The sequence below is a fragment of the Natrix helvetica genome, assembly GCF_964273705.1.
Source record: "Natrix helvetica genome assembly, chromosome: 2".
Classification (NCBI taxonomy): Eukaryota; Metazoa; Chordata; class Lepidosauria; order Squamata; family Natricidae; genus Natrix; species Natrix helvetica.
This window is the reverse complement of record NC_138552.1, coordinates 185,630,726-185,644,347: the sequence shown is the minus strand read 5'-3', so window position 1 is coordinate 185,644,347 and position 13,622 is coordinate 185,630,726. Positions and strand designations below refer to the sequence as shown.

The following is a 13,622-nucleotide window of genomic DNA, read 5'->3' as shown; positions in this document are numbered from 1 at the left end:
CAAAACTGAAGACGGTCTCTCCCTCCAACCCACACATACCTTTTCCAGCTGCTTCAGAAGGCTTCAACGCTGCTCTTGCCTCGGGTCCTCTGAAGAAGCCCCTTCCTTCCTTCCTTCCTTCCTTCCTTCCTTCTTTCCTTCCTTCCACAGCTGGAACGGGTCCTAACTGGCATGGTAGATTTGTGGAACCTCTTCTACTGAACCCGTTAGAACCGGCAGAAACCCATCCCTGCTTCACGCCTTGACTCCACATGGCATAATTGCAGGAAAAAATCTTCTAATTCTAAGCCCAAGATTCACAATGTTTTTTTGAACCAGGAGCCACTTGACTACTGATCATGCATTCCGAAAAGTAGCTGTGATAGAAAGAATGGTGTGAGGATGCAGTGGTTAGAATGCAAGATTGCAGGCTAACTCTGCTGACTGCCAGCAGTTCGATTCTAACTGGCTCAAGGTGAACTCAGCCTTCCAAGGCTGATAAAATGAGGACCCAGATTGTTGGGGGCCATAGGCTGACTCTGTTAAGCACTTAGAGAAGACTGTAAAGCACTTTGAAGCTATATATAAGATTAAGTGCTAAATACAAGAAAACATGGTTATCATCTTATGAAATAGATAAGCAGTAAAGCTTTGAAATCTGCAGGTGGTTCAGGAAGCACAGGTTGAGTCAGGAGTGGCAGCTACATAATCTAGAATAATTGAAAAGCAGCTAATATCCCAGGCAGTTGCTGGCTAAAATAGAGCCTAAGACAGAGAGCAAAGTTTCCTTTCTGCCTGTCTTATTTATTAACTCTCTTGAATCTGACAGGCACCTCTATAGTTTGTTTGGTTAGCCATTGTTACAATGAAGAGGGAACCCAACCTGTGGCTCTGAACATAGGTAACTTTTAGATAAACATATTCAAAGCTGTATATTTCAACACTATTTAAATGTTTCTGTATATAAACAGAGAATGAACTCCACATTCATTAAATTAGATAACATGATACATAATGTCTGTCTGTCTGTCTTTCTTCCATCTGAAAGAAATAGCAAATAGATTGACTCATCCCGCTCTGGCCCATTTCCTAACAATAAAGGAAAGCAGCAGTTGAAGAATATCCAAGGGAAGAAGTCTATAGGGCAGTCAGTGATGGCTAAACTTTTTCTAAAGGCATGCCAAAATTACCCACCTGTGCATGCGTGTGTGACCCCCCTCACGTGCGAGTTTTTGCCCTCCCCGGGCTCCAGAGGTTTTCCTGAAGCCTATGGAGAGCAAAAACGGTCTCTCCGCACCCCCCAGAGGCCCTCCAGAAGCAGAAACCGATTATTTCTGAACTTCCGGTTGGCCTCTTGGGCCGTTTTTTCACCCTCCCCAGGCTTCAGGAAAGCTCCGGAGCTTGTGGAAGGTGAAAAACATGCCCAATGGGCCAACCGGAAGTTTGGAAACCAACTTCCCCTTGACCATTGGACCTGTTTTTCGCGCTCCCCAGGCTTCAGGAAAGCCCCCGGAGCCTGTGGAGGGTGAAAAACAGTCCAACGGCCAACCGGAAGTTTGGGAACTGAGGTCTGCCGTGCCGGCAAATATGACTCCATGATGCCATAGGTTCGCCATCATGGCTATAGGACATTGAAAAATGGTGGTGGTGGGGTTATCCCAGTGGTCGGCAAGCCGTGGCTCGCGAGCCACAAGCGGCTCTTTACACATTTTAATGTGGCTCTTCTGTGTGCCGGGCGCCCGCTCCCCTCCCTCCTCTCGGGCACTTCAAAACAAGCGCCTCTTTCCCTTTTTTCTTTTCGATCCACAATGATTAGGGAGGATCCTGAAGTCGGGCGGGGACGAGAAGCAAGGAGGCAGAAAAAGAAACGGAGGCTAAGGAGCTTCCCCCCCGCCCCTCCCAGCAAAAATCTAACCGGGGAGCCAGGCGGGCAGTAGCAAATTAGCCGATCATGCTGCGTGATCAGCTAATTTGCTACTGCCCGCCGGCTCCCTGATAAGATTTTTGCGGGGGGGGGGGAGAAGCTCCTTGCCTCCGTCTCTTTTTCTCCCTCCTCGCTTCTTGGGGCTCCACCAATGGGGGAGCAAGGCCCGCCCAGCGCCAGGCTTTGGGCTAACACAGAGGTCTGCAAAGGTGGCTGTTTTAAGACTGGTGGACTTCAATTCTCAGAATTCTGGGAGTTGAAGTCCACCAGTCTTAAGAGCCAATTTTGCAGATCCCTGCCTGGGCTAATATGATTGATGCCCTTGGTGAACTTCAACTCTCAGAATTCTGGGAGTTGAAGTCCACCAGTCTTAAGAGCCAATTTTGCAGATCCCTGGGCTAATATGATTGATGCCCTTGGTGGACTTCAATTCTCAGAATTCTGGGAGTTGAAGTCCACAAGTCTTCAAGCTGTCAGGTTTGAAGACCTCTTGGGTTTTTTTTCCTAAAGGGTTAGGGATGCAAGGATCTTGTAACTTGACAGCTTTAAGACTTGCGTGCTTCAAATGCCAGAGTTTATTGAAACTAAAAACAGTGTACCATCCTATGTATTTTCGGTTTTAAAAATGTGGCTCTCAAAATAAATTTCAATCGTGGTTTTGGCGAGTATTGGGTCAGTTGAAAAAAAAGGTTGCCCACCACTGGGTTATCCCATGACTCCAATTACCTCTCATCCACCTTCCTTCTTAATCTCCAGTTTAATACTATTTGCATTGAAATTAATGGTCTTTCAATATCAGTTTATGAGACTGTGATTTTCCCGAGGGCATCTGGTGAGAACAGAAGTGACCCTTGGCATATATCCAGCACAACATTTTTACATTGACTATATTCTTTAGTAACCAGGAGTTTTATTTTGTTTTGTTTTTGTTTTGACCAAGAAAAATACAATAATGGAAAAGGAAAAAACGACAAAGGAGAAAACAATGTTTTAACCCCAAATGAATACCAGGCCAGCTAGGTCTTATAGTTTGTTTCCAAGAAAAATTTAGAGCAGCCTTTCAGCCTCCAGATAAGACTACAACATCCATCTCCTAAACTAGCACACTAGCCCCGATCTTGAGAGGAATGTAAGGTTCATTTGAATCACCACATCTGAAGGGAGAAGGCTGTTATGGAGACCTCTAACACGAACATGGAAATCTGGTCAGTTGCCAAACTGATGAACCCTTCGCCCTAGCCTCAGCATGTGCCTTTCACATTTGCATATAATATTAAGAAGACTCTTTCTTATCAGAGAGAAATCATCTACCGAGAAAAGAGGGATCTCCCTTTGCTCCTGTAGCAAATTCTAAATCCCCAGGCAGTCTTCGTTTCTTTATTGTTTTAATGTGCTTGTGCAGAAAATGTGATAACATTCTGGACATAATGTACAGTCTAGTTCATTCGTGTTTCTGAAATTAAACTGTCAAGAGCTATCTTCCCTGGTAGCATTTTAATGACTAATATTTTTGTCATAACGGCTTGCTAACGCCAATGAATAAAAGAAAAGGCTATAGTGGTGCAGAGAACACCGATGGAAAATAAAATTTGAAATATTATAACCCCTGCTTTTTTTTTTTTAATCAGAGTATCAGTATTTTGCAGCAGCAAGTATCTGGGAATTAGTGTTCAAGTGTAAGGTGAAAGATAAGAAGCCTCTCCAATATTATCATGGTTCCCACTCTTTGATTCTGCTTCCCATAATTATAGTATCATGCCTAAAGCATTCTAAAATAGTAACTTATACCAAGATGTTTCAAGCTGTGTTTCACAGAACTCCATAAAAACTTGATGAGACTAAAGGCAAAGGAAACCTCAATCCACACAGACAGTTTTCGATCATTAGAGCTTTGCCTCTTGAGCCTGGATCCCGGGATTTTTTTAATTTTTTAATAAACAGGTTTTACAGCCTGAAAAAGTTTGAAAACTCTAAATTAGACAACTGCTGCCAAGTGCTTCCTCTCCTGTAATTTGCTAACAAAGCCCCATTTCAAATAAAACATAGGGCTTGCACCAATAAAAAGCGTTTTCTTTGGGGAAGATTAAAGATCTGTCAAAATCTATTTTGCTTATTCTCGTGACTAAAAATGTAGCACAAGGTTTTACCAATGAAGTGCCCCTTTCACGCTTTCCTGTTGTAACTGCAAGCAAAGACGAGAGTTAATAGTCAATAATCACCGATCTGCTCTGTGATTTATTTTGTACCACCCCAGAAAGCTCTTGAACTTACATATTTATTGAAGCCTAATAATACCTTTTCTGCACATATTCAGATTATCATTCCAAAGCAATTTAAGCTCCGAGTCTCAGATTGAAAGTGATGTCAGTATTAATTAATTTCCAAACTAGGTAGCTATCGTCTTAAAAATAAACGCCAACTTATTTTAATTACACATCCTTATTAATAATTTGTATATAATACAACTCTTTCCATTTGCAGTAGCTCACACTTTAATCTGCTAGTGGATTTAAACTGTCTTTAAAACAGAATTAAAAAGAACAAGTTTCAAAATCAATTTTGTTGCTTTAGGGAATAGGACCGCGTTCCACGATAACCTGATTCTTCTCTTTCAAGCAGAAACAGTTATACCTGAAGATTATCTGGTTGATCAACTGGCCCCAAAGCATTACAGCATCGATCCCTCGGATTCAGCATTTAATTGCATGGGATCATTGTACTCCATGAGACAGAGTTCTGGAGAGGGGCGGCACGGTGGAGGGTCCTCTTCCTCCTGCAGTCATCGCTCTGCTCAAGTGGCTTCGGGAGGCCCATCAACCGCTACCCTGAGGCATCAAACATCAAGCCCAACCAGAAACGGAACCATTCTGGAAGGAAACAGAAATGGTAACATATCACTTTTTCCTTTCTCCTAACGATTTTATCACCTTGCTGATTTCTGTAGCCTTTACTTCAAACCTCTTCTTGAGAAAGCAATTGTGTGTACAGTAATTGCAATCAGATAACAGTAGGATTGTGGCAACAAACCCCACCCCAACCTTTGTGCAGTAACTGTGTAAGGATGTAAACTCTGTGCAAAGCCTGCAGACACGCAGGGCTTACTCGTGCAATCAAATGCACTTAAGTCCATAGAAGTTAAGCTTAGTGCTGGGACATAAACCCACACAAATTACAGTAACCGTATAAGACACAATTATGACAGTAACTTTAGATTTCCCATTAAATTCTCTTGACTGCTCTGATGAAAACAATGATTTAGGACTCTAATTTAGCTCCTTTTGTGTTTTATGTAATAGTGGAACATTTCTGAAGTTTGCATATTATTTCTTTCTTATAAACCAGATATCATCAAGATGTTATTTTATAAAGTCACTGGGCAGTACTGAATGTAGTCCCATCCATTTATGCTCTGCTCTGAGGTTGGGAAAGATAGAGTAGGAATCTCATACCTGGGAGCTACTAAAGATGCCTGATGGGGTCAGTTAAACATAATAAGATTGTTGATGTACCTATTTAACTTCCCTGCAAGTCCACCCCCCCCCTTTAATCCACCCCCCCCCGCACCTTAATCCCCCCCTGCACAGTAATCTTATTATGGAAGAAAATTGTAAATAAGAACATTTAAAAGTTCAGACATGGGATTCAGATATCAATTATCATCTGAAAATAATAAGCAACTTTTTTCAAAATGAAGGAAAATTGGATCCTACTGAATAAATATAGTACTCCCCCCCCCCCCCCAGTCTACCTCTACAATAGAATGGGGAAACTCAGAGATTGATGGGATCTATTATACCAGTTGAGGCTAATGGGGGGAATGAAATCCTTTCTGCTATTTAGAGTACACGAAGGAAACTTATTAAAATAGATAAAGGTAAAGGTTCCACATGCACATATGTGCTAGTCGTTCCCGACTCTAGGGGGCGGTGCTCACCTCTGTTTCAAAGCTGAAGAGCCAGCACTATCCAAAGACGTCTCCGTGATCATGTGGCTGGCATGACTAAACACCGAAGGCGCATGGAACACTGTTACTTTCCCACCAAAGGTGGTCCCTATATTTCTACTTGCATTTTTACATGCTTTCAAGCTGCTAGGTTGGGACAAGGAACAGGAGCTCACTCCGTTATGCAGCGCTGGGGATTCGAACTGCCGAACTGCCGACTTTTCTGATAGACAAGCTCATCATCTTAGCCACTGAGCCACCACACCCCCTATTAAAATAGGATTACCAAAAATCCAAATGGGCATTAGATGGCAGCAAAGAATTAGAGTTTTCTGTATTTTCTTATTCCCCTGCCACTTATGTCTTGAATCAGACAATATAAACAGATATTATGCGGTATTTGGTGCTTACTAAGGTTGGCGGTTTTCTTGCAGGCGTTTCATTGCCAAACTAGGTAACAACATCAGTGCACCAAACTCAGAGAACACCCAGGACCCCCCACTTCAACCCCAAGCTACAAATATTCTCTTCTATTGGTTAAACAGATATGGTCCAGTTGAGGACCAGATTTTTCTCTTATTAGTAAGTGACCTGCCCTACAGCTTGTTCACGCAATGTTCTTGCTAGATACATTTCCATCAAGAGGTATTCAATAATTAATCCTCAGATGAGATAAGAAACAGCTCAGAATTATCCTCTCCCTACTCCTACTACCTACCATGCCTGAAATACTAAGCCACGAGGAAAGGGGTTGATAAAACAGGAGATAACTTCAATATAAGAACCCAAATGTTATCATTTAGCCTTGTGGTAGCAAAATTTTAAACTACATTTACTTATCACCAAAATTATGCAACTTCTGACCAGATAAAATCAGTCTTGCTACACAAGAGAAAACATAGGTAACTAAAACTTAACTTTTCTAAAGATACAAGCATCTTTTTTTTAAAGAGAGTTAATCTGTTGCAGTGGTTAAGGCTTCAGGCTAATAACTAGTGTTGGAAGAAATGTCCTTCTGGGTTCAGTTCCAGAAAAAGATACTAGAAACATGGAGGCTGCTTGGAAAGATGGTTTAATGGTGGACAGGATCACATGCCTTGAGCTCCTGAACAGAAAAGGGGGATCACATGCTTCCAGATGTTGGGTGAAGAAGAAAAAGAGACCGAGATGCTGAAAGTTCCTGGTTTTATGCCCTCTCTGGCCTTTGATCTTGATCTTGTATTCTGATTGGTTGTCAGACTCCCATGGGGCCATGCAGGGGCAACTCGGTAGGCTGTGAGTCCACATTTGGTTGAACATTGCCTCTTCACAGGTGCCCTGTGGTGAGATGGGTAAAGGGCTAATACTATCATGCCTTAATCCCATCACCCTGGAGCTGAGGGGGGAGATCTTTGTTATGTAGATTAGACTGACTCAGGCATTTTAATGGCTCATTGACAAAGGTGGGGGCTATTAAGAAAGAATCTGCTTCCTGCCTAAAAACATGTTCCTCCATTTCTGACACAGGGAAATATAATATGCTGCCTTTTCAATATTTCCCAGGATATTTCATTTTTCTAGGAGAGGGCGGGTGCTAACTTCCTACACTAGGATACTGTGAGTTCTAGACATAACTATGATTGAAGCCTGCTGAGTGACTTTTGGCCAATCACTTTCTCTCAGCCCGAAGAAGAAAGCAAGAGCAAACCACTTCTGAAAAATGTTGCCAAAGAAAACTGCACTGACTTGTCCAGGCAGTCACAAAGTGTAAATAGTGTAAATAGTGATTTAAAGACACATGCACACAAGATACAAGCATAACCCTAATACTTTCTGCCTGGAGACTAGAATTCTGCTCCAACTCCAGGGGTGGGTTCCTGCCAGTTCTAACCTCTTCTATAGAAGAGGTTCCACAAATCTACAATGCCGTTTAGAACCGGTTCCAGCTCCCTCCCCACCGCCCATCCGCACATCATCAAGATGAAGAGCGAGAGGAAGAATTCTGGGAGTTGAAGTCCACAAGTCTTAAGGCTGTCAAGTTTGAACACCCCTGGAGTTTTTTTTCTAAAGGATTAGGGGTGCAAGGGTCTTGTAACTTGACAGCTTTAAGACTTGCATGCTTCAAATGCCAGAGTTTCTGAGCCAACATTTTGGTTGCTAAGCAAGAGTGTTGTTAAGTGAGTTTCACCACATTTTACAAGTTGGCCATGCCCACCCAGTCACATGGCTGGCAAGCCACTCCTACCCAGTCACATGGCCAGCAAGCCACTCCCACCCAGTCACATGGCCGGCAACCCACTCCCACAAAGCAGGCCACACCTACAGAAGAGGTTCTAAAAAAATTTTTAAACCCACCACTGTCCAACTCCCTTTTTTCTTGGAGCACACAGGACTCAAGATTTTGGTGGGCACCACAGTCAGAAGCCTGATCAGCGCAATCCAAACCTCTTCTGATTCTCAGGCTGCCATGTACTGCGCAACAAAGGAGGCAGGAGAATTTCTCCTTGAACTGTGCGCTTTTAAATGGCAGGTGATATGCAGAAATGATGTATGCAGCTCATGTTGTACCGTGTTTTCTGGTAGTATGAAGGGGATCCAGAATCTGCTGCAATGTGAATGCTATGGAACTCTCTTACCTCCAGGGAAACTGAGTCCCAGGTGAGCAATCACATACCTATAGAGACAGGACAGCCAGCTGCTGCTAAGCTAGGAGAGAAATCATGACAAAACAGATCTTGTTCAGTAGACCAAAGAGGTACATTGAGTAACTGCCCAAGAGATGAACTGAGAAAGTAAAATGGAAGAAGTTGACCAAGGGTTTAATTATTTGCAGCACTGCAATCTTTAGGATTTGGCCTAGAGGAGACAGTTGTTCCATTCATCAACACTAGCTGCTATATTTTCTGCAGAGTTGATTAGGTTGGCTTTTTCTTCTGGTGGATATTGTAAGTCTGCAATTCCCATTCTTCAAAAAAGGAAACATTGAGAAGTTCATTGCATGGAGTTAAGGCACACAAGGATCAAACCCTCTCCTGTCCTTTAAGGGAGAAGGGGGGGGGGGAAGCAGCATTAATATGGGAGCTCTTGAAATGCTATGAGTCAAGTTGCTAAAGTCTAACTTCATGCAGCTTTTGATTCCCAATAACAGGGGTGTTTATGTAAATCCAGATCTGCTAGTTGATGTTATCACATTCTGTATACACTGTTTAAGAATGGATAAATAGGTCCCCTTTCCTTTTGAAATGCTTTCTAAGTTTCTAAGCACCCCATAGTTCATTTGCATTTTTCCTTCCCACCTGCCAAAGCCAGGAAATTGGATTTTATCTAAATTATGATCTTTATGGGTAATTATTGGTGGCAAACAGTCCTCTCTCTTTGTAATTTGAGTATTCTTTATCATCTTGATTAATTCTGATGACAAGTGCCCTAGGATACCTATGACATGTGAGAGATGAGATTGTTATTAATGTATTTAATCCCTGGTGTGAATAATTTCAGATGCATAAATGCGGGATTTATATACAGGAAGAACACTCCTACAGCAAGAAAGAAAAAGCAAAACGAAAAATAACTGCATATAATATTCATGAAGAAGGGTGGTGTCAACCAGTTTTACATTAGTTCTGTTGGCTATCAATTATAACTCAGTTCATGATGTTGAATTTAGTTTCTTAAAAGTCTTTTTGATGCGAGTCCAAAATTCTCCTGGAAGGCCTTTCATGGAATTTATTTCCTGGGTTAGTTTATAAGCAAACAGCTGGGCTTATTGTGTTCAATTTTTTTTTGGCTTTTTGAGTTTAACATTTAAAGCATGTAAATGTCAAATAGAGGAAATCTTAGGAGAAAGACTATCTTTATCAGTATATTGCAGAAGTGGACCTTATGTTCATAAAACCTGATCATTGTAACTTTAAAGAGGCAATAATTTCTTATAATCTCTATTTATTTAACAGTATACACTGTGCTTCTGGATCTTTCACTTCTTAATCATATATTTGAGTCTCTTGGATCTCCTGGTCTTCATCTACTAGACTTGTGATGGTGAAACTATGGCACGCTTGCCAGAGGTGGTATGTAGAGCCCTCTGTGTGGGCCCGCACACCATCACCAGCTGCTCTTCTGGTTTCCAGCGTGCATGCATGTGCCAGCCACCTGATCTTCTGGTTTCCCATGCTCTAATGCATGGCAAGACCATCTGGCCAGAAACTAGCTGGTCTTTGAGTTTCTGAGGCTCCGGCGCGCACATACGCGTTCCAGTTTGGGCACTCGGTGTTGAAAACGTTCGCCATCTCTGTAGTAGACATTTCAATTCCTCCATATCTCTCACGCCCTTCATTTGTCTCTTACTGACTTATATTGTATAATGCTCTGTCAGACATTCTGATGCTGTTTTTTTACAGCAGTAGAACAGTAGAACCATAGAAAACTGCAATGTAGAATATCAGGCCATTGGTCTGCTCTTTTCAGAACTGTTAACACGACCCAGCACAGTTCTGCAGTCTCAAACAGGACAATGAGTTCCTGCTGTACAAGGAGAAGGTGGAAATTGCATCTGGAGTCTTCAGTGGGCTGCTATCTACAGGGATCCTGCCCTTCCTTGACTCTTATCAATGATGTACATCCATGCTGACATCCAGATACTTCTTGTATGAGACCACAGAGCAGGCAGGCTAATGAGAAGTTAGCACTGTTGCAATTCCGGAAGATATTTTGCATTAGTGGCTACTCCATCTATGGTTTTGTGCTAAGAAGTTAAGCTAGAGGTTTCCTGAAAATTGCTTTCCAGTAGCTCCTTAGGATTGATAAAACAAATAGTATCATATAGAAGGCCACGTAGCCAATGTGATGAATCGGAATTATGGAAATACTTTGTTTGAATTTCAGTTATTTCATGTCTCTTCAAGCTGTCATGTGGGATTATTTTGAGGATAAACTGAGGTGAGACTTCTTAAATTAAACTATATAACTAACATTATGTTCCATTGTCTAAGCCTTTAACCTTCCATTCATTAGGTCAGTTTGGTCTAGTGGTTAAGGCACCAAGCCAGAAACTGAGAGATTGTGAGTTCTGGTCCAGAGTTTGGCGTGGAAGCTAGCTGGGTGACTTTGGGTGACTCTCTCTCAGCCCAACTCACCACACAGGGATATCGTTGTGGGGAAAATAGGAAGAGAAAGAAGTATTTGGCAGGTTTGCCACCCTGAGTTATTTGTGAAAATTATAAAGACTAGATAAAAATAAATTTAAAATTAAATTCTCCCTTATGCGCATACACATAAGTACACCACTGATATAAGAACAACCAAGCAGGTATCATATAATCTTGTGTCATCTGGCACTTTAAAAGAGAAGAGGAGTAAACAAAAAGGGAAATGCTCAGGAAAGGAACAGAGACAACCACCAAGATGTATAATTCTGCAGCCTTAGAATAAAAACAAAAATGTACTGTCATTCCCAAAATGCTTTATTGCTTTGATTAAATGCCAAATGACCTTAATCTGCCCAGGTTCGATGCCATTAAATGCCTGTTTAGTAGCTCTCCAAAGAGGAAGTCATTACATCTAAACTCCTGGTTACAAAGGCATAAAACCAGAAATGATACAAAGGTTAGGCCTGTCCCTCATGCAATGTTTCCTTTCCTTTGTATTGTTGAAGGAAAATATTGATGAAGCAAATGTTGATGAAAGGAAAATTGCAGCCATGACTTATCCTATAATGAAAAACGGAGAAAAAGATCTCATTGTCAGGACTTTCTGAATTTGTCAGCTGCCAGGTTCTAGTGTCACACTCACTTTATCAGACCGAGGGTGGGGGTGGAATGTCACGATGTTAAAAAGTTTGCTAGGCCTGAACTGACATTCAAGAGTTAAACTAAGAAAGCTTTATTGCGCAGGTCATAAAACAAAATGTTATCTGAAAGTGATTTGTTGCGCATGCGTCACACATTCCAGAATCTATTCCTTTCTTCTTTGTTCGGCTGCCAACTTGGCAACCAGAGCTTTTATTATCAAAATGTAACCAATTAGTTATTTTCTGTTTCATTTACTTTTATTATTTTCGTATTAAAGTTTGTTTATTAATTAGAATACTTTTTAAAGACTTTTATTTCTTTTCTTAATATCTCAAAAGATATGCGGAAGGGAATCAGCCCGGTCCATTGATCTCATATTTTCTCCAGGGTGTTTTTTCCCCTGACATGGAAATCGGGATAGAGATACTCAAAGGATAGGGGATTTCCATGCTCTCCTCTAAAATATAATAGACAACACCGTAGAAATGATTTACTTTTCACCATGTGAACTGCAGCCAATGGAGATTATTCCCTAATTTAAATGACATATTGATTCCATGATTTACTGAAATCTTGTTTTGCCTTTTGGATGGCTGCTTTGATCAGTTACCTGTGAAGATAATAGCTGGTTTTATTTTATTTATTTATCATATTTTTTTATAGTCATTCATCTCAGGTAGTGACTCTGGGTGATGGACATACTAAAACAATCCAAATATCTGAAACCATCAATAAAAACAAAATGGTGAGATTTCATTATTGATAGAAGCATATGAGCTCTGGACAAAGTCCATGCGTTTCACACTTAAAGTTCAAAAAACAATGTCAAAAAAACAGAACAGGATAATCACAAGTAGAATATGGGGATAGGATCAAAGCGGAGTTATGAAATAGATGTTTTGCGCGCATGATGCAGAATTTGGTATTTACTATTTTCAATGAACAACTTGGTAGCTAACATCTTTTTTGTTTCATGTCACAAGAAATGGAGGCATTTATAGCTGACTTGCTTTTCTACTTCTTCTCCCATCCTATTAGCATCTTTCTTTTATATGTACTGATCTGGAATCACACAGGGTACAACAGAAAAACAAATGCTAAAGCTTTACTTGGAAATCAAATAAGAAATGAGGGAAGTGACAAACTAACTGTAACCATGTCATAACTATAACATTAAAACAGAAATATAAATGTGAAAAATACATTATACATTTATCAGACAGCGATGGACACAAAAGTAACATGGTGATGGCCCTATAAATAACACTTGTCCACTTGGATTACCTTAGATGGACTATGAAAAGATCTCAGTCCCAATTGGGATGCCATAGCAAAAGATTGAATGAAGCTGTCATTTCATATATTATCTGAATTTCAACCTTATCTGGATGAAAATGACAGTGAAGTGATAAAGTGAAAAATTATCTATACTGAATGCAAGTTCCTTGGAATTCAACTGCAAGAAGATATGAAGTGGCAATAAAGCAAAATATGTATAAAAATCAATGGCTGAACTATTTTAAATGTGACTGCTTTTTTATATATGATGAAGGTGGAGAAATGCACATCCACCAAACACTAAGAAAGATCCTATCAGAAGAAATTATAGGCTGTGTTCACACAAGGAAATCCATGGTTTAATTAACAATAGTTAACTATTCAGCCTAATTGATTGGATTCACATAACATACTACGTCACGATCTGCCACAACTATTTTAGGTTGGTATATCAACCATAGACATTAATAGATAGGCAAGTAGCAGCCCTTCAGTTATTGCTGAATTAAAATGCTTCATCCTTACCCCCTGAATGCCTAAACCAGTGTTCCTCAATCTTGGAGACTTTAAGATATGTGGACTTCAACTCCCAGAATTCCCTATCCATCATGGGAGTAGAAGTCCACGAATAGCATTTTCATTATTCCTGGAGCGCTAGAGGTTCCTCACCTTTGCTTAGGCTGTAAAGCAGAGATTGATCATTGTTTTCAGGCCCTGGATTCTTTCCCCA

General features: G+C 40.8%; 1 protein-coding gene across 1 annotated transcript in view; it reads left to right on the top strand.

Moving 5' to 3' along the window:
• The window catches only part of SCML4 (Scm polycomb group protein like 4), a 47,630-nt gene that overhangs the window by 21,385 nt on the left and 12,623 nt on the right, over positions 1-13,622 (top strand). The window contains exon 5 of the mRNA XM_081940027.1: positions 4,520-4,789. Coding sequence (XP_081796153.1) covers positions 4,520-4,789 — 270 coding nt within the window. The remainder of the gene's footprint in view (positions 1-4,519; positions 4,790-13,622) is intronic.